The sequence below is a fragment of the Trachurus japonicus genome, chromosome 13 (assembly GCF_045865225.1).
Source record: "Trachurus japonicus isolate A0001 chromosome 13, Traja_1.0".
NCBI classification, from domain to species: Eukaryota; Metazoa; Chordata; class Actinopteri; order Carangiformes; family Carangidae; genus Trachurus; species Trachurus japonicus.
This window is the reverse complement of record NC_140919.1, coordinates 8,683,041-8,707,955: the sequence shown is the minus strand read 5'-3', so window position 1 is coordinate 8,707,955 and position 24,915 is coordinate 8,683,041. Positions and strand designations below refer to the sequence as shown.

Below are 24,915 nucleotides of genomic sequence, written 5' to 3'. Positions count from 1 at the left end.
GATCCAAGCCGGCCCGGCGCTTGCTGCGTTCAATTGCACTTGGAACTCGCAAATCCGACCTCCGAACCGGAAAAATGCAACAGTAAATAGTAATGTAGCAGTGTCAGGCTGCTTACAGTCACTGAATCGCTGGTAGAACACTTTGTCTCCACGTCCCGTGTCTTTCTTCAGCTGTCCTCCCAGCTTTATTAAGGAGGAGGAAGTTGCAGTTGCTGTTGTTGTCGTTGTTGTGGTTGTGCGCGACGTAGAGCTGCCGCTTCCACTAGCGAGTTTTCTTTTTCCCGCAATTGCACGTTCATTCAGCCTGGTGAGGGAGGAGGAGGGGGGAGGAGGGAGGAGGGGGGGGGGACTAAACGAGGCTGCTCTCTCTCTCTGACAGCTGCCCACTTGTTTATATCTGATAAGCTCCGCCTGTCTAGTGGCCGAATTAAGAATTTGGATTTGCGATAATGCTCCTTTAAAGCTCCAGTTGGTAAGTTGACGAAAGTGAAAGTAAACTCCGCGACTTGGTCGGAAATTTCAAGACAATACTCCGTCAGGTCCCTTTATGAAGCTCTGCCAAGCGCCCCACACACACACAGACACACACAAAGTAGCCATAAACGCACCCACAGAAGATGTACCGTATCCATAGCACGACGTGTAGGAGCGGCGATTGGCTGCTCCTCCTGCTCCCTCTACCTGACTGGTGGAGAATCGTCGGGCGCGGTGGATTTTGGCAAATATGATTACAGGCTGTAGGTGGAGCCAGAGGAGTTGGATTTTGTCCTAAATTACTCATTTAATGTCTGACCATCAGAATATAGTGACAGTTCCAGCAAATATGACTGAATAATTGTTACCAACTGAAGCTTTAAGGCGGCACAATGGGCTGTGATTCTGCTGGGTCCAGTGGTTTTTGGATATAGGCTCATGCTGAACATTGTATTGATAAACTCCTCAGTCATTCTGTGTTTATTGGGATTTAGCAGATTTACTTTGCTTTACTTTTTTATTTTTGCACAAAGTTAAAATAATACAACATAAAACATGATAGGTAACAATAGGACAGTGCAGGGAGAGGCAAAAAGCCACAATGGGCTTATTTTTAAGCCTACACCTTATATTACAGTTTAATGTAAAACAAACACAAAATAACATGAAAAAATGAATTTAAAAAAATTAATGACAACAATAATATAATAGATGATAATAGATCAGTGTTTGATAGATAACATTAAAGCAGAAGTAAGTGATATATTTGTGTTAATATAAGTCTTAAATAGTTATATCTTCCGACAGCAATCACTTCTATAGAGTGGTCTGAAACACGGGTCTGTCAGTCACTCTGCTCTGCTCTGAGCCCAGGAGAAAACATTTATCGTATCCTACAGTTTTTATCCAATGAGGAGAGAGAACGGCATGCAGGGCTGTGTGTGTGCAGCCAAGGGACGCCGTGAATGTGGCGACGTAGGGACGAGGACTGTTATGGTGCGTTCAAGGAAACTCGTATTTTTCCGACCGTGAAGTGATACCAGTTCGATCTGGTACGAGTTCACCGGTCGGAAGTTACGAGTGGCCGTTATAGTGACTTTCACTGGTAAAACAGGTCGGAAAAACACGAGTGGGTTGCCTGAAACGCTACAAAGTCGTAAGTTGTGACTTGAAGCTGTAATTTACGATTTCAAAAGCCTGCCTGGAACGCAGCATTAGCCAAAACGACCGGACCACTTACTTCTGCTTTAAGCTTCATTGTTGAAAACCACCGTGCTGTGGAGCCGTGGTTCTGCTGGAGTTCTTCACCAGCCTCTGACAGAACCTCCTGAACCTGAAGAAGGTTTTAACTGAGGCTCAACAAGACTTTACAGAAACACCATCGTCTACCTGATTGTAACAGTGAGGTGGACCTGATGTGGACTCAGTGATTAGAGGAGCTGCTGCCGGATTCACCTGTTGCTCCCGGGGCTTCATGAAAAGCAGCAGACTGGTGTTTATCCAGGCTGTGTCACAGTGATGTGAACTCTCTAGCTGCTCATGTGCTCATGTTAAACAGGAACTATGCACGACCCGGTGTCCCAGCTCTGGTCCCAGCAGAACCGCACCCCATAATAACCCATAATCTCTTCTTTATGACAGATAAGGCTACACAAATATACACATGGTAACACTTTACTTTACTTTATTTGTTTATTTGGGTGGGACAGTGCACATTAATGAACATATAAAAACATGTAAATGTGCCGGATTATTATAATTTCCATCCGGAGTCCCAAAACATAAAAACAGTACAGTGACAGAAAAACATAGTATTATAAACAACATAAGAATGCAGACAACAAGGACATAACAAAACACGTATATGATAAAATAATGATAAATAATGTTAAATAATGTTATCCACCGCTCCATGGATCGTCTTCTGGTCGGCTTCGTTGAAAACAAATGCACATGGCCAGGTGGGGGTGGAGGGTTAGCAACACAGAGGAGAAGCTGCCAGACTTGTATAGTTCCCCTTTAAATGTCACATATCAGTAAATGTATTGATTTTAATGTGTCTGGTTAATGTGTGATACAGTTAATATTTGACTGTTTGTTGAAGCTCATTTTATTTCAGTTATCTGTCCTGTAGCTTTTACAGTGTTCAAAGAGAAAAGTAAATTAAATAGCTGTTAAAAGCAGGAGGTCAGCTTGTGGAAACATCAGTGTGCTTCACCATGGTCTGACTGGAGTTTTCTTCACTAACAGCTTCTCCTTCATGGATGCTGACGACCTGTGAGCTCCATGAAGGCTCATGACAGAGGCTCATCACAGCTGCTGCTGCTACATCACATGCTGTCCACCTGGATTCATCAGCCAGCACATCTTCCCATGTGTCACAGCTGATCTACAGGGATTCAGGCAGCGTTCACACAGACTCTACACAAAGGTCAGAGACAGTCACATCCACCAGCACTGATACACAACTCTGAGTATTGATCTAATAATATTAAGTTTATTAAGTTACCAAGATGGTCGGCTACACAGCTGATGAGTTTCTAAGACTGAAATGGTCTGGGTATCATCACATAATCAATCATTCTTTTTTCTAAAGCAAAGAATCTATAAATCTGCTGTTTCTTTTATTTGGACTTTTTCCACACTTGTCTGTGTACCTAGCTACTCTCTCTGCCAAATGAGAAATGAAAAGATTAAGCAGCAAAACAAAACTCAAAACTGGATTCTCTTTAAAGAATTAGTTACTCTCATTTAGTTAAGAAACAAAAAAAAAAACAATTGATCACGTGATTTTGTTTCTAGTCTTTGGATTAAAATTACAAATCAGATACATCCAGATTAATTTGATTTCTGGATTGAAAGTAAATAATGATAAAAAAGAATTACAAAAATCAAGGAGGCATCATTTAAATTATTTAATCATTTCTTGATTGTGGCACCAAAACTCTCTTATTCTCTTTTGGTTTTAAAATAAATCACAGACTGATGTTTTTAAATTATATTAAATGTTGGATGATGTGATGAGACTCAGACCTGAAACAGTGAACATTTAACACTCACCTGTTCATATATCATCAATGTAACGCAGTGCCACCTAACAACCACAAGGGGTCAGGGCATGAACATGAATGAACACTCATAGGAAAGTGGTGTGTTCAGGTAGAAGGTCACATGACCAGGCTGGACTGCAGGCTCACTTCACTGTGTTTCAGAGTGGACTGGTTTCTGGCTCTAGTCTGAGCAACATGACTGGGAACACAGTCAGTCCACTGTTGAAGAACCATAACAACTGTAACCTACAGACGACATGAGTATAGTAGTTACAGGAGAAGCTTATGCACTGCACCAAATCTTTCCAAGAATATTTGTCTTGTTTCTTGTCAAAATGTCTCATTTCTAGTCAAAACTAATCTCTTTCCACTTAAAATAAGACTTATCACCTAAAAATTAACTTGTTTTTAGATCAATTTCACTTGTTTCAAACTAATTTTCACTTGAAATAAGTAGGAAAATCTGCCAGTGAAACTAAGTTTTTTGTGCTTGTAATGATTAAGAAAAACTTGCTCCACTATCAGATTTTTCTACTTATTTCAAGTGAAAATCAGCTTGAAGTAAAAAGTGTCTAAAAACAAGCTACTTTTTATGTGATGAGTCTTATTTTAAGTGTAATGAGATTGTTTCGACTGAAAAAAAGACAAATGTTCTTGGTAAGAGTTTGAGTTTTTGCAGTGTGGGTTAAGGTAGGAGCCAGCCAATCATCTTCAATCAAACACTATGACAACTAGTATCATATATCGCCGTGACGACAGACAGGACGTTGGATGTGATGTCAGAGAAGTGACATTGTCAGCGAGCCACACGGCTGCAACAAAGGATGTAAGGAGCCACCAGAGCAGCAGAGAGAGGTGAGTTCACTATTCACTACTATTAATGATGCACAGTAGAGTCTGTTGCAGAGCAGCGTCCATGTCAGAGATTACAAGAGTTTTTATTACAACAACTGTCACATTCACTGAAAAAGCTTCGGACTTTCGGGGTGACCTCCGTGTTATGTGGCCCACTGAATATGGCAGTAGTGGAACTCCCATCATGCCTCTGGGCTGAGCCGACGGCGTTGTGGATTTGATGCTGCGTGTTGATGAATGCTATGCTAGTGGATTAAATGGATGAGTAATGAGACTTTGACAGGAACCACATGGGGCTTTGAACCATGGATTTTCATCAACGACAACACTGACTAACAACAAAGATAATGTTCAGTAAAGTCAGATGTGTTAAACCTACAGTCACTGATGTTGTGCTTCATTTGTTTGAATCATCATCAGGAATCAGTGTTTAGTTGAAACTGTTTTCATTGTTACTAACAGGTGAATATTGTCTGTAACGGACTACAACTGGTCAGATGAAATTAGTACGAGAGCCTTACTTTCTGACCTCTTTATGTTGACATGTATATTCACACAGTTCGTCTGCTGACAGTTCTATAGTTATATGGGTCAATGACGTATAAGGATTTTCAACATGCCATTTTTAAAAAACAAAAAAAAAGAATATCTTTTGCAACTGTTCAAACAACAAGGATGTCGTGTATACAAAAAATAACGTTAAATTTTAAAATTTAGCAATTTTAGTGTTTTTTCATATAGATGAATCGCCCGTGGCCTTAAAAAATGTCATGTGGTGCAACCATAATTTATCTGAAAATTAATAAATTTTCTTAACATACTTAATATTTTTTTTTATAATAGTCAGTAATATCAAGTACATAGAAACAAAGTGTTTGCATTTCATTTGAATTTTTGCAAATACTACTCTCATATTTTAGCTCTATAATGTCACAGTCGCTATATTAATTGTAGTTGACCGACTAATTTTTTCTTTAAATTGCATAATACTGATACAAATGTTTTAAAAATACCTTTCACTTAAGCATATTGTACCAGTTATTAATGTTTAAGTTATAGAAATTAGTTATTTTAGTTTGTATTTTATTTAGGTATTGTTATTATTGGTCGCACCACATGATGTTTGGTCGCGCCAAATGACCTAAAGACATTGTATCATTAAAAATCTATTTAAAGCTACCAATAAATAATTACTTTCAAGCAAATTTCATATTGAAACCATATTTTATTAACCTTTCAAACATGAAAACAAACATTTCACATTTTTTTGACAAAAATCTCACTGTGTGTGTGCGCGTGTGTGTGCGTGGCCCAGGCCTTTTTGAACTTTGCCCAATCTTGGCCCAGTCTTTGATCAGTCTTCGCGTGAACAACATGGATACAAACATTTCATTTCATAAACATTTTTTGACTTATTGATAAAAATCTAACCGTGTGTTTGTTTGTGTGTGTGTGTGCGTATGTGCCTATGTGCCGCTAACCCCAGGCCTTTTTGAGCTTTGCCCAATCTTAGCCCAATCCTCGCATGAACAACGCAAACATTTCTTTTCTTTTCATTAAAGCAGAAGTAAGTGATATATTTGTGTTAATATAAGTCTTAATTAGTTGTATCTTCCGACAGCAATCACTTCTATAGAGTGTTTGAACCGAAACACGGGTCTGTCAGTCACTCTGCTCTGCTCTGAGCCCAGGAGAAAACTTTTCTCGTATCCTACAGTTTTTATCAAATGAGGAGAGAGAACGGCATGCAGGGCTGTGTGTGCAGCCAAGGGACGCGCCGTGCATGTGGTGACGTAGGGACGAGGACTGTTATGGTGCGTTCAAGGCAACTCGTAACTCGTGTTTTTCCGACCTGTGAAGTGGTACCAGTTCGATCTGGTACGAGTTCACGGGTCAGAAGTTACGAGTGGCCGTTATAGTGACTTTCACAGGTAAAACAGGTCGGAGAAACACGAGTGGGTTGCCTGGAACGCTACAAAGTCGTAAGTTGTGACCTGAAGCTGTAATTTACGATTTCAAAAGCCTGCCTGGAACGCAGCATTAGCTAAAACGACCGGATCGCTTACTTCCGCTTTAACATTTTTTGATTTCATGATAAAATCTAACTGTGTGTGTGTGTGCACTGCTCAGAGCTACGCTACGGAGGCTCATGGGATTTCTTGGTTTCCCTCATCAAACTCATCAAATACACAATCCAACAACTCCACAACGCTCTGGTGGACAAGTTGTGACCTGCACATTCACCACGCTATGAGATAATAACACAACGTTACCACACAGAGTTGTTGTAGAGGGAAATTGTCCACGACAGGAACGTGCATCAGCGGTTTTGCATGAATTTCCCTCTAAAACAACTTTGTGTGGTAACGTTGTGTTATTATCTCATAGTGTGGTGAATGTGCAGGTCACAACTTGTCCACCAGAGCGTTGTGGAGTTGTTGGATTGTGTATTTGATGAGTTTGATGAGGGAAACCAAGAAATCCCATGAGCCTCCGTAGCGTAGCTCTGAGCAGCTCACGGCTCTGCTCCGCCGTTCTAAAAATAGCTTGCCCCAACAAATAAAGGTAACAAACCTACTGCTATGACTATAGGGATTATGACAATGGGCCAATTTGTTGAACTATCCCTTTAACACATCTTTCTCTTCTCCTGGCAAGGTACTCTGCTCTTGCTGTGGGGTCAGAGTTGACACGCTGCCTGTGGCGAGCGCCTTTAGCTTCGCTTGGCAGTGGCATCTGTCAAAATTAATTAAAATGAGTTAAATAGGTATAATAATTTATATTTTTGCTGATAACTGCATAAATACCCAAGTGAAATGGCATGCTTTTAATATTTTTTTTCTTATATTTTACTAAAATGAACTAACCATTATTTCTGCAATATTAGCAAAATAACTCATGAAATATCAAAAAAATATTCAAAATAATACTAAAAATTAAGTACTTAATGTTTATCAATCATCAATTCAATATAAAAAGCACAAAAACTGCCAATCTAGGTCATATATCTATGATGGAAAACAATCTGCAGCGGTCGCACCACATGATAATTGGTCGCACCACATGACATTTTCAAGTTCGGTCAAATATTACTAAAACAAGATTAGCAACATAAACAAAGCTAGCTAGCTTTTCACAAAAGGACACTATGGAATTTATAATTAAAATAGATATTTGTGGAAAAAAACTTAAATTAATTGTTTTTTTGAGGTCATACCACATGATATCCAAATGTGGCAACAACATTACAGCCGTTAAAAAGGTTCTATTTTTTTTTTAAATGAGAGAGCCACAAACCTTCTTTCTGCTTCCATAGCTCTATGACAAAATGGTGGATGATAAAACTCCCTGTCCATGAGTAGATTTCAACATAAAAGTTCCAATAGTGGTCATTTCTTGATGGTCGCGCCACATGATATTTAATGAAATGGATATGAGCGGACAAAGTTTATTTGTATATTATGAAAGAAATATAACTGCAAAAGCTTTGCAATTTTGTACAGGAATACAAAACACTTTGTAAATTATGCCAAATAGGGCAGAAAATAAATTGTAATAGATTTACAATAATTTCAAATAAGTTTTCAAAACAGTAGTCAGGGCTGGACGGTCGCACCACATGATATTTTGACACTTTAAATTACAAAAAAATTAGAAATAACTCCTGATTTTTGAAAAGTTGAAGTGACTACATATATGGGAGACATACTACTTATAGATTAGTATATTTTTGTACATTTAAACCTTTTTTTAACTTAAAAAAATACAGACGGACAGAATATTTAGGCGTCACGTCATTGACCCATATATTTCCTGTATCGTTGTGTAGACTTCAGTCTGTTTTTCACTGTTCTCCACAGTTATATGCCAGAGATGGGACCAAGTCACACATGTGCAAGTCTCAACTCATTTTTCTTTGGGTAAGTCAAGTCAAGTCACCTTATTATTGCTATTTCACCCGCAGAATCTAATCTAAAGTGTCGACAATATATTAGAATAGAATAGAATAGAAAATCTATTCTATTCTATCATGACAACACCATTCTCAGTCTGCACTCAATAACCATAGACATACGGTAACAGTCGCCTGTTACCAGCGTTACCATAGCGAGGAGGAGCTAACGTGTCCTTTTTTTAATCTCCTCTCCTTCAGCCTCACGTTCTCACTGCTGCAGATGGTGCTGCAACCCAACTACAGCTGTTAGCTGATTGGCTGTTTGCCTGTCACTCGTAGCATCCTGGGATGTTTCAATGTTCCACATTCTTTGACATTTGAATATAAAATATCAAATTATTATCTAAAACTATTTGGTAACAGCGGCGGCGACGCAGTGATGAAGCAGCATCAGGCCGCTCACCGTCACTGAAACTCCAGATGAAGTCTCAGATTAAAAACACTGAGCTGCGAGCGAGGTGGTGGCTGGTCATTCAAGTCATTCAAGTCATTCAAGTCATTGTGTCTCAAGTCCCGACTCTTTAACCTCCAAGTCCAAGTCAAGTTGCAAGTCTTTTATTTTTTGTCAAGTCACAAGTCATCAAAATAGCGACTCGAGTCCAAGTCACAGTGACTCGAGTCCCCATCTCTGTTATGCTACAGTCAGGATTAGAGGTAAGTATTAAACTCTTTCATATTTATTCAGTTATTGTCATTGTAAATTGTTAAAGTAGAATTAGTGTAAAAAATCCAGCTCAGTTGGTAGAGCACCTGCCCCATGTGTTGAGGCTGTAGTCCTCACTGCAGGCGACCCCGGTTCGAATCCCGCGCTGAGCCTGCGTGTCATTCCCCCTCTCTCTGCCTCCCAATTCCCGTCTCTCTCTCAACTGTCCTGTACATTAAAGGCCAAAAAGCCCCAAAAATATACTTTAATATTTAATAAACAGCACCCACACCCTCGTCTCTGCACAGGGTTTTAACATGTCAAGATTTAAGAACAAAACTTAGTTGAATAAAATCTTAATTAACCTTCAAACATTCTGATATCCAAAATAAACATACCAGAATGATAAGTGGGTTCTTATTTTAACTGTGTGCACATCCACCCCTCCCTCTAACAAGACGTCCTGACAGGAAACACGTTTTCTTGTTATTAAACAGTTTTAGCAGCGACCGGCACCTTGGCATGTTGTATATGGTTTTATATAACATCATCATTTATCCTCTTCCTCCTTTTGTATAAAACGTTAAGTAGACATGAAACATGAAGTCATGAAGTTCACTGTTGTCACTTTGTACTGGTTCACTTTATTAGCACCGTTGCAACACAACAGTTGTTCAACAGCAGAGCATCAAGCATACATGTTTAATTAATACAGATTTATAGAACATGTTCCCCCATGTTGACTCAACAGGTTAAGTTACCTGTGTCCCAGAGTCGGAGCAGACGTCTCGTCATCATCACAGCAACACACACACAGAAATGTCATAATTTCTAAAACATAAAACTTGAGACTAAAGAGGTGTCAGCTCAAAATGAATCTGTCATCTTTCAATCTGCATTTTGAGAAAAATCTTTGCTGAGATCTTGAGTAGTTTTCAACTTTGAAACATAATTTTGTACCTCTAATAAAACTCCAAATTGAGGGACAGAAAACCACCCAGTGTTTTTGTTTACTTCCTTTTAATTTAGTTCAAACAAAGTTCACAAGAGAGGGATTATGATGACTTCCACAGTTGGGGTTAAAAACACACACACACAGGGCTTTAACGACTGAGCCGACATGTCTGAGCTCAGGCTGGTGGCTTCATCCTGACCTGGGTGAACATCTGGACCAGCTGCAGACTGTTACATGAACCATTCATCTGTTTTTTAAACCAGTCAGTCATCAAGTCTGAAGAACGCTGCTCCATACAGTGCAGTAAGAAAACTTGGTTTGACCACAATCATGGCGTCTCTTTGAGGAACAGTAGGCACAAGTGTTAAAGTAGCCACAGACCAACATGAATACAGAAACCCAGCAGAGCCGTGTCGTGTGGACCCGGTCTCTCTCTGCAGCTCCTGGATCAGGACTCTAGAGTCCGTCACGATAACCCGGTCAACCTCTCGCTCACCTCCCACAGCTTCTTAGCCAGGGCGTCGTCTCGTCCCTTCGCTGCCACCTGCTGCAGAGCGCAGTTAGAGAAGTAGCGTCCGCTCAGCGGCTCGATGCCCTCCTGCAGAGCGCAGTGCAGGCTGGTCTGAGACCCCGCCTCCGGGTCCATGAACAAGAGCTTGGCCACGGGCATCAGGAGGAGCTGCAGCCACCGGCTCAGACTGCCACACAGGGCTGTGGAGACAACTCCTGGGAGGAGCAGAGATGAGGAGCTTTAATGAGCTGCTCAGTCACACTACAGTCACTCAGTCACTCTGCTGTTAAAGGACAATTCCAGGCGAATTCAACTCAGGGGTGTATTTTCATATCATTTTAGGTCTAAAAGAATGAATCTGAAGATTTTCAGTTTAATCGCTCCTGTTTTGCGGTAGTTGCGTCTGTCCGTGCATCGCCACGGCAGCAATGAATGGGAGTGGATGTAAGTTCCGCTGTTTAGGCTGTTTCCAGCCCTCAAAGCCGCAATTTGTTTCCACAGACAGCATCAGATGGCTACTCAAACATGCACCGAGAAGTTTATTTACTTCAAGCAAGCCGACATGTTTGTAAAACTAGATCTAAATCAAAGTCTCCCGGAGTCTCGCGCGAGACCCAGTTGCAGTGCTGGTGTGTTCAGGTGCAGTAGGAAAGCTACCATTTGTGTCATAAACACAGGAATATCAACTCTTTACTTGCTTCAAGTAAAAAAAACTTCTCGGCGCATCTTTGAGTCGCCACCTGATGCTGTCTGTGGAAAAAAATGTACACTTGAAGCAAGTAAAGGAGCTTTAACACAAACATCTACCTTTATACTGTATGGAGCTTTAACACAAACATCTACCTTTATACTGTATGGAGCTTTAACACAAACATCTACCTTTATATGGAGCTTTAAAAGCTCTAGTTTTAAACCGTGTGTAGTCCACTGACCTGGGTGCAGACTGTAGCAGGTGACTCTGCTGCCCTCCAGCCGGTTGGCCAGCTCCCTGGTGAAGAGCACATTACACAGCTTGCTGCTGCAGTAGGCCTGGAGGTCGTGCCAGCCGGACCGACCCCACACCAAATCTTTCTCGGACGCCAGCAGAGGGAAGTGGACGTTACCGAAGCGGTGCAGCAGCGCGGCCACGGTGACGACGCGGCTGGGCCCGCACCGCTGCAGGAGGAGGTTGGTGAGCAGGAAGTGACCCAGGTGGTTCACCCCCAACGCCGCGCCGAAGCCGTCCGCCGTCCGCCCCGGACCCATCACACCTGAAATACAGAGAGTGTATTACAGACTGTGTACACTGTGTGAGGAATGACGTCACACTGTGAAGCCTCAAACAACATACAGTTATGTAGATTAAAAAAAACAACTTACCTCAGGCTCTCTTTGCAAAAACTGGCATTGCATCTTTTTCTTGCTGCAACCAGGTGCACATCCAACTCCTCTTCTTCCTCTCTGGATTTCTCCATACATATAAACACTTCTATTGATTCAGAGTTAACCACTATAGTCGCGCTCGATGACGATGTTTCTGTAGTTTTGATTTGTGTTGTACCCAAAAACTCAGGTGTTAGTGATGGTACCGTCACTAGGGCTGTCAACGATTATGCTAAATTTGAATATATATTTTAATATTTAAAAAAAAAACAGATTGGATTGTAAAAATTCATATTCAACTGTGGGAAAAAAACACATCAGCGGCTGCTTTGTGAGTGGGTGCACTGCAGTGAAAGGTCACAGGAGTTGCACTTGCACAGCGTCACTCACTGCTGAAAGTGAGACGCGACAGAAACAATGGCAGGTGCAGATGACAGAGAGAAAAACTAAACGTCAGAAAGTTCAGAGCAGAGAGAGCGGTTTGGACTCCCAGCAACCTAAAAAGCCCCGTTTGGAAATACTTCGGATTTTGGTCACGGCAAAAATGCGGAGCCTCGATTGCGTTACGGTCTACGGTCTTAAAAGTTTTACGGTATAGGATATTAGTCCATCTACTTATTTTGCAATGTGTAGGTATGTTTTCAAATACATGTTAAAACTGAAATGAAAATACCTATACCAGTAGTTACATCTCGTTGTATTAGTTTGTCCTCCTGTTATTGACATAATGTGCAAATATAGATATTCAAATGGTTCAATCCTATGTGTGTTTTTTTAGAGGGAATATTTGAACGTCATTTTGGAGCAATTCTGACCTCAAACTTGATGCTTAGTCCATGTCCAATAGATCCATGTCACATGTTTGTGGTCTAGAATGAACTACTAGGTCCCCTAATTCTACCACAATGTTCTGACTTTGTTTCATGAAATTAAGACAAAACATGGATGGACCATACAAAGTAAAGGGCTATTTCATCATATTTCTACATAATCTTCACCTGCGTTGTTGATGAGTAGATCCAGTCTGGGCTCGGTCTTCAAGAAGGTTTCGGCAAACCTGCGAACGGACTTCAGACTCGCCAGATCCAGCTGCATGAACATCACCTGGTTGTTCCCGCTCTCCTGAAACATAAACAACAACAAGGACTCTGGTTAGAAGAAGAAAAGTGAGGCTGATATCAAACAGGTGTGTATCTGCACTCTGCTCTGTGGTCACGGTTTTCAGATTAGTTGATCTACTGACATCATGTGAAGTGGACTCAGCGATCTCAATGAGCAGCCGACGACGCAGCGTCTTCCTCGTGGCGTACAGTACTACTCACTCTGCGGATGTCGAAAGCAGCGGCCTCAGCTCTCTCCTTGTCTCGACAGGCCAGGATCACCCGCGCTCCTCTCTTCGCCAGATCCAGAGCCGTGGTTTTGCCGATGCCAGTGTTGCTTCCTGTGCACGGGGGGAAAAAAAACATTTCAGACACGTCAAACTCAACAAAGATGGCACCGTATTGAACTCAGTGAAGCCTAACTGTCGATCAAAACCCTTTGTATTTAATATTTCTTTACTTGAAAACACATACACAAAGGATTAAAATGTAAAATATGTGACAAGGGCAGTTGGATGAGCCACCGATCCACATCATGGTGCAGCTCAAGTCACAAAAATAGAATTTAGGGGGAAAATAATAGGATGTAGCAACACTCACAATTACAAATCAACTGACTATTGACTATTTTATGTTTCATTGTAGGTAATAAATAACTAGAGATACTGTAACATACATATTATGAGGTAAATTTCCTGGACAGGTACAGGTGTGTTAACTGAACAGGTTAGCTCCTTCACTTGTCTCTCTTTTAAATAAAATATACTGCTATATTTCCTTAAATGCTGGTTATTTTCCTAAATAGTAGCTTTGATTTGCTAATTTGTTGTCAGGGCTATGATATGTATGATATGGTCAAAATCTGACTCATATATTATTAGATATTTTAAGATGCAAACTCTTTTTCCTGTTAGTTGGGACCTGTTGAAGTTCATCACCTGACCTTTATTTTGAAACATTGATCCAGCGGCCATTAAACCAACTGTAGCTTCACTTCACCGCTAAACTGTGTTGTTTTATTAACAATAAACCCCTTTTAAATCAGATTTGACACAAAACAACCAGTGTTTGAAGTAAACAGCGACGTCACGGCTGTTTGCTCCACGTGCAGCAGCAGCCGACAGGTGAGGCTCGTTACCTGTAACAATGGCCGTCTTCCCCTCCAGCGTCACGGGACTCGAACATCTCGCTCCTCGGAACAAACCGTAGTAAACTATCACGTAGAAGCAGACTGTTGCTGCTCCGAGACACAGCAGCAGCGACATCACGGCGCTGCACCGCTGCTGCTCAGTCAAGGCGGCCGACGGCACAGCGAGCGCTCTTCCGGTTGGGACTTTCAAAATAAAGTTCACGTGGCTGGATGGAAGTACAAAAAGTAGCCTATATAGGTTATTTAAAGAGCTAAAAAGTCGAAATTTATACATGAATGAATGTGATGATTTGTCATTTTCACTAATTGAAAGACTTTGCTTCAGAGGAGAAACCAACTCCGACATCTTAAGTAACTTCCGGTGGTCTTTCAGGGGTTAATGAAGAGACGTCACTCTCTACGGTTTAGAGAGAGTAACGTCTCAAAGTAATGTATTGCACCTTTCTCATCAGAGAAAATAAACACGCGCTCTACGGCTTCACTTTCCGCTGAATGAGTATGTAGCTACAATAAAACTCGGTGAGATTAAACGTCAATTTGTTTCATTATCCAACTTGTAATGAGAAACAAACCAGGAAGTGGGGAGTCGGAAACAGGGACTGTTTGCCTTCAAATTAAAGGTTGCACATTGATGGACACCTATGGAGTGCATTTTTTGTCAAAATTTGATAAATGAATAAAAAAGAAATAGAAATAAATATCGACATATATGTAAACATAATGTTTGTTTATTAATTCATTCATTTAGCCTACTGATTCTTTTTAGGGTTAGGGCCGTCCTGTATTCACTCATCTGCATGAGTACAGAAGACTGTTTTTGATGCTCTGATAAACAACTGCCTATTACTCTGTCCAGGTTTGTGTGATGTTCCCATTTAATAGTTGAAATGTTGACAAGAAAAACATAACTGGATCAATTCAACAAAAAATGGACTTGTAATGTGACACTGCTGGAAACAAAAGGAGAGAGTGAGGGAGTGAGTGATCAAGGGGTAAAAAAAAAAATACTGCATCACCTGACCACCCATAAGGTAGACAAATAAACAGACATGGTTCCTATAAACATTTTTTATTTATTATTTCACATCCAATTATTTACAGGACAGATAAATTCAGTTTAACAATAAACTCAGTTACAGAAATGATTATTATCTGATAGGATCAGTGTGGTTTTTGTGCTGCTCTATATGAAAATCCACATGACATAAAATCGATAATTGCTTCAGTAAAAACATTTTTTTTTAAAAAACATTTCATTAATCATATACTGTCCATACACTTTTTGCACTTTTGCACAAGTCAGTATTTTTCTGTTCACTCCACTACCTCACTGCAAAATCACAACTTGCTTCCCACTCACATCAAAGCTGTTTGTTGGGTCAACGTTTTGGTTTATCGACATTCATCAGGACCGACACATAAATCTTCTTGATAACACTCCACTACCTCGTCCAGTATTTACATTGTTTTTTTAGTTCTGTGTATGTTACCACTGTTGTATACATAAACCGTACATTTATTCTAATCCATGTCCCCCATATTGTCCAATATTTCAGCATTTTTTTAGTAGCCTACAAAAGAGTAAAGTGTGTCTAAAGGAAGAAGTTTATAAGAATCACTGAGAAGAGTTTTAAAAATTCAACTGATTTAATCCATGAATGTGAAAACGTGAGTGAGAGACAGAGACAGACATGTAGAGACTGAACTGTCTGTTCAACAGTAAGAAGGTTTCTGTGACAGGAGGAGACTCTGCTTCACTCAACACAGAGACACTGAGGAACGAGTACTGAACCAGAATCCAAACCCAGGATACAGAGGTTGAGTGAAGGTGGTGTTTAAGGTGTAGATGTGGATCAGTGAGTCAGAGGAGACTCTGTAGAAGGACAGAGAGCCAGCAGGACAGTCCACATACACTGCTACTCTGTTAGAGACAGAGGAGGAGGAGGAGGAGGAGGAGGAGGAGGAGGAGGAGGAGATACGTGTCTGTCTGTTATTGTGCCAGACGTAGTAATCACCATCATCATAGCAGTTCAAACTCCAGGACTGATCGTTCGCTCCAAACCAACAGTCTACACTGTTTCCTTTCCTTCTGATTCCTCTGTAACTCACTGATATATAAACGGTTCCTCTCGTCTCGACCTCCCAGTAGCAGCGACCAGTCAGACCAGTTGAACACAGCATCTGAGGTTGAAAGTCAAATCTGTCTGGATGATCAGGATATGACTGATCCTCCTCCACACGTGTCGCCTTCCTGTTGTTGTCAGACAGTTTGGTCTTTGTGTACACTGTGTTTGTGTCGATTGTGAGTGGACAGGAATCTGATGGAGAGAACAAGACACAGCTGCAGTTATTGATCATGTGATCAGTTATTGACAGTTTGATGAAGACTCATGAGGTCAGTGATGTGACAGTGTGAAGATGGTTGAATGTGCTGCTTTGTTTCCATGAATCAAAGTAAAAACAGACTTACACTTCCTCAGACCTGGTGTCAACCATGGGACTCCAGCAGGCTCCACCCTGAAAGGAGGAGGGGGGTCAGAGCAGCACCTTCTCTGTCAGCATGCACACATGGACATTACATGGCTCTCACACACACACTGTTTTATCACTGTGTTCACATGGAGGCTGGTATGTATGGATGAACACTGAGCACAGAGAAGAAGGAGCTGGAGTCTTTATCTAGTGATGCAACACAGTCTCACTCCCAAGGCGTAATAAACGGACGTTTGGTCAGGGCCCTTTCGCGTTGTTTCCAGACGCTCAAGGTACCCCTCAGCGTGGGACCTGAACGCACAGGGATTTCAATTGATTTTAATGCAATCCCCTCCGCGGCGATATGTGACGCTCAGAGCAAGTGCTCCAGCCATCCATTCACTCCTATTCCGATCCGGCCGCGGTGCTGAAAGACGCCGTGAGCTCCCCTCCCATTGGATAACTGAACCTCGTACCGTTTGCAGCTGAATTCGTATATTTATACAGCAATTTGGCCGCAAAAATAACATTTCAACATATTTTTATGACATTTCTAACGAGAAATGTGTGTTTTACTTTCAAAATCTATGTTGAACGAATTCAAATTATATTTTGTTTGGCAAATTGAATCTGTTAAAATGTGTACAATATGTTAATTCAGCTTTCTGGCCATAAAAACAACATTTCGGGATATATCTGGCATTGTTTGAGGACATTTCTAGCGAGAAATGTATGTTTTACTCTCTAAATATATGTTGAATGAAAGCAGATTGTGTTTTATTTGTCCTGTAACAATATCACAGCTTGTGCTTGTGACTGTAGAGCCGCTTTGGGCGTCATGTTGCCATAACAACGGCCCGCAGAGACTCCGTTCCGGAGTCAGAATCATGGTGCAGCTTCCTCATAATCTGATGACAGATTATGAGGAAGCTGCACGCTTTTCAAACCTGCTCAGCAATGTAAACTGCAACGTGACCTCATTTTAACCGACAGTATATTTATACGAAGGATTCAAACGATTTACAGGCCGGACCTATTTCTCCAGCCGACAGGCGGACAGCTTCCGCGTTGTTGCCGAGGATGTGACGTCATTGCAACGGCGCCACCATAGACTGCGACACTGCCATCTACGGCGTCTGGACGGAACTACAACACCTTAACAGTGTGTTTTGTTAGTCAGTTGTGATCATGAGGAGTGGAAATTAAGCCATGTTGATTTAATTCAACAACATGTGAATAAACAGTGAGGAATCGGAACAGTTAGACAGCTCTTTTTCAACAAAGTCCAAATAATTCAAGTAACTCAAGTCATATAGGCCTTTTTTTTTTAATTCCAGAAAACAACATTTCTCCCCCCTTCTCCCTCCTCCCGCCCAGGAACCTTAGTTTATAATATAGTGTAGAATGAACCCATCCACTGTAGTAATGTTTATGCACAACTGCACCACTTTAGCCAGCTCCTTTATTTCTGGTTTTACATTGGACAAACTGATTAAGGCTCCATTTTCAGGAGACACAGCTATTCTTTAATAACTTCTACATTCGTTGGGTTACGTTCAGAGGTTTATCAGGGCAGGGCCTAGGGTCATCCAGTGTTAGCAATTACAGACCCATCTGACCTTCACAGGGGTCACAGGTCAACTTTTCATGTGAAATTTGACGATATTTGCAATTATTTCAGGCATAAAACACCAATACTTTGAGCCGAGAAGCTGAAATGTTAGCTTCTAGTCCAGACCTTTGAGCAGATTGAGCGTGCCAAATATCAGGGCTGTGTTCCACTCAGAAGTGTCCAAAATGGCCAAAAAGCAGTGTTCATTTCTGATCCTTCATTGTGTACAAGACTAAATTCAACAGATAGTCTTTAATAACTTCCACATGCTTTGAGCTGGAAGTCTGAAAGTTTCAGGGTTTTGTCAGGGGCCTAGGGCCACCCATTATCTGCAATTTCAGACCAATCCCACATTCAGAAGGGGTCAAAGGTCAAGGTTTAGTGTGAAATTTGACGATTTTTGCTATCAATTCAGGCATAAAACACCAATACTTTGAGCTGGGAAGCTGAAATCTTTAGATTCTATTCCAGACCTTGGAGCAGATTGACGGTGCCAAATATCAGAGCTGTGCTCCACTCGGAAGTGTCCAAAATGGCCATGGTAAGTGTCAAAGGTCGCAGGGGTCAAACATCAAAGTGAGTCCTAACAAAACACACACGCTTTAAGTAATCATCATGAAATTTAGATGAGTTGTATATCAGAGAGTCCTCTATCAAAATATTGCGTTCCTGTTGCGCTGGGGGCCCCTGGAGGCCCCTGGGGGCCACTTGGCTTTCCCATGCTCCCATAGAGTTGGGTGTCGGGGTGATGGATAAGGGCCTCACAATGAGTCCACAGGCCAAGTTTCAAGTGATTCGGTTGGTTTCTATGGAAACAGCGGCCTCCTGGAGACAGAGGAATGCGGCTGTTTGAAGCCCCGCCTCTCGAAAAGTAATGGCTCAATCAGGACCGAACGCACATCAACGCGTTCGTCTTGGGCCCCCGGAACCACTGATATCAAATTCAGAACTGTACGACTTTTAGAAATATATTTCATCCATGTCAGCTTTTCTGACTCAGAAGGTCTCTCAGGCATTAAGTCTGAGAGGCTCTGAATCCGCGTTGATGTGCGTTCGGTCCTGATTGAGCCATTACTTTTCGAGAGGCGGGGCTTCAAACAGCCGCATTCCTCTGTCTCCAGGAGGCCGCTGTTTCCATAGAAACCAACCGAATCACTTGAAACTTGGCCTGTGGACTCATTGTGAGGCCCTTATCCACTGACCCGACACCCAAATCTGTGGGAGCATGGGAAAGCCAAGTGGCCCCCAGGGGCCTCCAGGGGCCCCCAGCGCAACGGGAACGCAATATTTTGATAGAGGACTCTCTGATATACAACTCATCTAAATTTCATGATGATTACTTAAAGCAGATATCATCGGCACGGCCGTTTCGGCTAATGCTGTGTTCAAGGCAGGCTTTTGAAACCGTAAGTTACAGCTTCAAGTCACAACTATGACTTGGTAGCGTTCCAGGTAACCCGTAGCTCGTGTTTTTACCGTCCTGTTGTCTGTGAAAGTTCCCTATAACGGCCACTCGTAACTTCCGACCCGTGAACTCGTACCAGATCGAACTGGTATGACTTCACAGGAAGGAAAAACACAAAGTACGAGTTTCCTTGAACGCACCATGAGTTAGCAGCCCCCGCCCTTGTCAGGCATCAATTGGTCCTCGTGCTACGTCACCACATTCACGCGCATCCCTTGGCTGCACACACAGCCCTTCATGCCGTTCTCTCCCCTCATTGGATAACACTTGTATCCCACAAGGAAAATTTTCTCCTCGGGTTACAGCAGAGCAGAGTGACGGAGAGACTCGTGTTTAGGCTGAAATACTTCATGTAAGTGATTGCTGACGGAAAATAGGACTATTTAGGACTTATATTAACAAAAACATTCCACTGATATCTGCTTTAAAGCGTGTGTGTTTTGTTAGGATTAACTTTGATGTTTGACCCCTGCGACCTTTGACACTTACCATGGCCATTTTGGACACTTCTGAGTGGAGCACAGCTCTGATATTTGGCACCGTCAATCTGCTCCAAGGTCTGGACTAGAATCTAAAGTTTTGAGCTTCCCAGCTCAAAGTATTGGTGTTTTATGCCTGAATTGATAGCAAAAATCGTCAAATTTCGCATTAAACCTTGACCTTTGACCCCTTCTGAATGTGGGATTGGTCTGAAATTGCAGATAATGGGTGGCCCTAGGCCCCTGACAAAACCCTGAAACTTTCAGACTTCCAGCTCAAAGCATGTGGAAGTTATTAAAGACTATCTGTTGAATTTAGTCTTGTACACAATGGGGGATTAGAAATGAACACTGCTTTTTGGCCATTTTGGACACTTCCGAGTGGAGCAGAGCTCTGATATTTGGCACCGTCAATCTGCTCCAAGGTCTGGACTAGAATCTAAAGATTTCAGCTTCCCAGCTCAAAGTATTGGTGTTTTATGCCTGAATTGATAGCAAAAATCGTCAAATTTCACACTAAACCTTGACCTTTGACCCCTTCTGAATGTGGGATTGGTCTGAAATTGCAGATAATGGGTGGCCCTAGGCCCCTGACAAAACCCTGAAACTTTCAGACTTCCAGCTCAAAGCATGTGGAAGTTATTAAAGACTATCTGTTGAATTTAGTCTTGTACACAATGAAGGATTAGAAATGAACACTGCTTTTTGGCCATTTTGGACACTTCTGAGTGGAACACAGCCCTGATATTTGGCACGCTCAATCTGCTCAAAGGTCTGGACTAGAAGCTAACATTTCAGCTTCTCGGCTCCAAGTATTGGTGTTTTATGCCTGAAATAATAGCAAATATCGTCAAATTTCACATGAAAAGTTGACCTGTGACCCCTGTGAAGGTCAGATGGGTCTGTAATTGCTAACACTGGATGACCCTAGGCCCTGCCCTGATAAACCTCTGAACGTAACCCAACGAATGTGGAAGTTATTAAAGAATAGCTGTGTCTCCTGAAAGTGGAGCCTTAATCAGTTTGTCCAATGTAAAACCAGAAATAAAGGAGCTGGCTAAAGTGGTGCAGTTGTGCATAAACATTACTACAGTGGATGGGTTCATTCTACACTATATTATAAACTAAGGTTCCTGGGCGGGAGGAGGGAGAAGGGGGGAGAAATGTTGTTTTCTGGAATTAAAAAAAAAAGGCCTATGACTTGAGTTACTTGAATTATTTGGACTTTGTTGAAAAAGAGCTGTCTAACTGTTCCGATTCCTCACTGTTTATTCACATGTTGTTGAATTAAATCAACATGGCTTAATTTCCACTCCTCATGATCACAACTGACTAACAAAACACACTGTTAAGGTGTTGTAGTTCCGTCCAGACGCCGTAGATGGCAGTGTCGCAGTCTATGGTGGCGCCGTTGCAATGACGTCACATCCTCGGCAACAACGCGGAAGCTGTCCGCCTGTCGGCTGGAGAAATAGGTCCGGCCTGTAAATCGTTTGAATCCTTCGTATAAATATACTGTCGGTTAAAATGAGGTCACGTTGCAGTTTACATTGCTGAGCAGGTTTGAAAAGCGTGCAGCTTCCTCATAATCTGTCATCAGATTATGAGGAAGCTGCACCATGATTCTGACTCCGGAACGGAGTCTCTGCGGGCCGTTGTTATGGCAACATGACGCCCAAAGCGGCTCTACAGTCACAAGCACAAGCTGTGATATTGTTACAGGACAAATAAAACACAATCTGCTTTCATTCAACATATATTTAGAGAGTAAAACATACATTTCTCGCTAGAAATGTCCTCAAACAATGCCAGATATATCCCGAAATGTTGTTTTTATGGCCAGAAAGCTGAATTAACATATTGTACACATTTTAACAGATTCAATTTGCCAAACAAAATATAATTTGAATTCGTTCAACATAGATTTTGAAAGTAAAACACACATTTCTCGTTAGAAATGTCATAAAAATATGTTGAAATGTTATTTTTGCGGCCAAATTGCTGTATAAATATACGAATTCAGCTGCAAATGGTACGAGGTTCAGTTATCCAATGGGAGGGGAGCTCACGGCGTCTTTCAGCACCGTGGCCGGATCGGAATAGGAGTGAATGGATGGCTGGAGCACTTGCTCTGAGCGTCACATATCGCCGCGGAGGGGATTGCATTAAAATCAATTGAAATCCCTGTGCGTTCAGGTCCCACGCTGAGGGGTACCTTGAGCGTCTGGAAACAACGCGAAAGGGCCCTGACCAAACGTCCGTTTATTACGCCTTGGGAGTGAGACTGTGTTGAGTGATGATACAGAGCAGGAGGAGACCAGGAGGAAACACTTCATCATGTCTTTTCTCCATGTGATGTCACTGCAGTGTGAGACACACACTTTCACTCTCTGACTCTCAAGCTGCACAAACACACGTCACAGCAAATAAGATGAAGACACAACAGGTGGAGCTGACCAGCCCAGATATCCCATAATGCACCAGGAAAAAAGAACAGTGAACAGTGGATGGTTTCAGTGTTTGATGAGGAAGGAAACTCAACACGTTTGTTAGAGCTCAGTGAAACACACATTGAGTTTAGTGAGAAACAGTCAGTATGTTTACATGCAGAGCTTAATCGAGCTCTGCTCAAAATTCGATTTTGGTCGGACTTCTGTCCTTGTCTCAATTTACATGCAACTGAGAAAAACGAATAACTGACGGGGTCCGCCCCCTCATGCGGCGCCACCCGTTGTTTCAGCGGGTTAATACGCCCCCTGTCCTGTTGACTTTTCTGTCACCTCGTAAAAAAACTGAATATAAACAATTTAGTAGATTAATAATAAATTCTCAACTGCAGTTCCCGACCAGACGCGTCAGTCTGGGCCGGATTCGCGCTGAGAATAGGGTACGGGCTTCCTTTTTTCCTCTCTCTCTCTCTCTCTCTCTCTCTTTTAATAAAACACTCTTGCTGGTCACGCTGTGTGAAATGCATTGAATCAGCGCTGTTGTTGGGTTTTTTTCTTTACTTCAGGTGGCTTCTCTGCTCCACTTGGTGCCGTCTCTACTGTTGTGGAGCATGCGCACATGCATTGTCCAGTTATACTCCGACTAAAGTCAGAGAAAATCGAATTCCAATCGCATTATCTGGGTGTCTTAATCAGAATTCTCCAACTCCGATTTCAGTCGGACTAAGGTCATTACATGTACTTCAGTTGTCCTGTTATAGTCGGATTAAGGCAATAATTCGTTTTTTTCAAGTGTCATGTAAACGTACTGACTGAGTGTGAACACAACTTGTGTTTGTTTGAAGATCTGATCTGGAGTCAGACGTGTTGGCGCAGCACACACACAGTCTGAAAACAGCTGTTTGATCACACACACATTCAGCCACAAACACTGATTATTACACTGTTCACTACACTCACTTTCTTCTGATTGACAGCTCCAGGCCTCTGGACAGTGAGGACATCTGGATGTCACACTGTGATTTACTGTCTCCTTAACACAACAACACATCTCATCAGGACAAGATCAGGATCTCAGAGACACTGATCTGATTATTGATCATCAATATCTGACCAGACAGAGACCTGATGGTGCCGCCTGGTTATTTCCTCCTTGGTTGGAGACGCTGGGAGACGAATGTTTCTGAGCAGTGGACATGCTTTGATTCTTGTTGCTGTGTTGTTATTAATGTGTCCACACTCAACAGGTGTCTACGGTCTCTGGGACTGTTCAGGTCAAACACTCTGTTGGTTCAGGAGCAGTTCAACCAGCTGCAGCTGAAATGTTTCCTGATACACTCTGAAATAAAGTCTGATCCAAACATCTGGAGAGACTCAGAGCACAGCTGCCAACAGCTGCTTTCATCACTGACATCTCTTCTCCTGAATATGACACAGTGAGTCATGATGAGACACTGAAGTCATCATGAGGAGAAACTCCTGATCCCAGTAGTTCATCACTGTGACTGATGAAAGCTGCACAGCTCATGTTTGAAACACGCGTTGTAGTGACAACGTGAGAATGCTTGATTTGCCGTGGTAGATCAGCCGGCGACGGCAGGCAACGCCGGTACAATGGCTTAAGTCTCGATCAGCGGAGCGAAGATCTATTTCCGGCTGCTGTAGCAGTGGCAAAATCCGCAGTTGCTTAAAGTTCCTAGTGTGTGTGGCTGCAGCAGCCTCTCCATACCTGAGAGAGTCCAGCTTCCAATCTGGATCCTCCAGTCCAGCAGACAGCAGCTTCACTCCTGAGGCTCCTGGATGATTGTAGCTCAGGTCCAGCTCTCTCAGATGGGAGGGGTTGGAGCTCAGAGCTGAGGCCAGAGAAGCACAGCCTTCCTCTGTGACCAGACATCCTGACAGACTGAACACACACAACAACACACAGGAACCCTCTGTCAACACCTGCTGCTGTGTTCAAGTGGCATCAGATAAACAGCTGGATGGATCCTCACCTGAGAGTCTCCAGTCGACAGTGTGGACTCTCCAGTCCACCAGACAGCAGCTTCACTCCTGAGTCCTGCAGGTTGTTGTTACTCAAATCCAGGTGTCTCAAATGAGAGGGGTTGGAGCTCAGAGCTGAGGCCAGAGAAGCACAGCCTTCCTCTGTGACCAGACATCCTGACAGACTGAACACACACAACAACACACAGGAACCCTCTGTCAACACCTGCTGCTGTGTTCAAGTGGCATCAGATAAACAGCTGGATGGATCCTCACCTGAGAGTCTCCAGTCGACAGTGTGGACTCTCCAGTCCACCAGACAGCAGCTTCACTCCTGAGTCCTGCAGGTTGTTGTTACTCAAATCCAGGTGTCTCAAATGAGAGGGGTTGGAGCTCAGAGCT

The 24,915-nt window shown here is 42.3% G+C and overlaps 2 protein-coding genes across 2 annotated transcripts in view; both read right to left on the bottom strand.

Moving 5' to 3' along the window:
* LOC146975383 (protein NLRC3-like) overlaps positions 1–24,915 on the bottom strand; it is an 85,613-nt gene that overhangs the window by 21,041 nt on the left and 39,657 nt on the right. The window lies entirely within an intron of this gene.
* Positions 10,051–14,213, bottom strand: LOC146975384 (dehydrogenase/reductase SDR family member 13-like). The gene is made up of 5 exons (XM_085794785.1): positions 14,044–14,213; positions 13,128–13,246; positions 12,804–12,927; positions 11,376–11,693; positions 10,051–10,658 (listed from the first exon to the last, which is right to left on the bottom strand). Exons 1-5 carry the CDS (start codon positions 14,168–14,170, stop codon positions 10,399–10,401), a joined length of 948 nt encoding a protein of 315 aa, XP_085650911.1. The 5' UTR covers positions 14,171–14,213; the 3' UTR covers positions 10,051–10,398.

Excerpts from the sequence above, each read along its gene's own strand:
- LOC146975384 (XM_085794785.1), bottom strand. The coding sequence starts at position 14,170 with ATGTCGCTGCTGCTGTGTCTCGGAGCAGCAACAGTCTGCTTCTACGTG. Across the intron at positions 11,694-12,803 it reads TCTACTCATCAACAACGCAG|GTGTGATGGGTCCGGGGCGG; the intron begins GTGAAGATTATG and ends TCTGTATTTCAG. Across the intron at positions 10,659-11,375 it reads CTGCTACAGTCTGCACCCAG|GAGTTGTCTCCACAGCCCTG; the intron begins GTCAGTGGACTA and ends TGCTCCTCCCAG.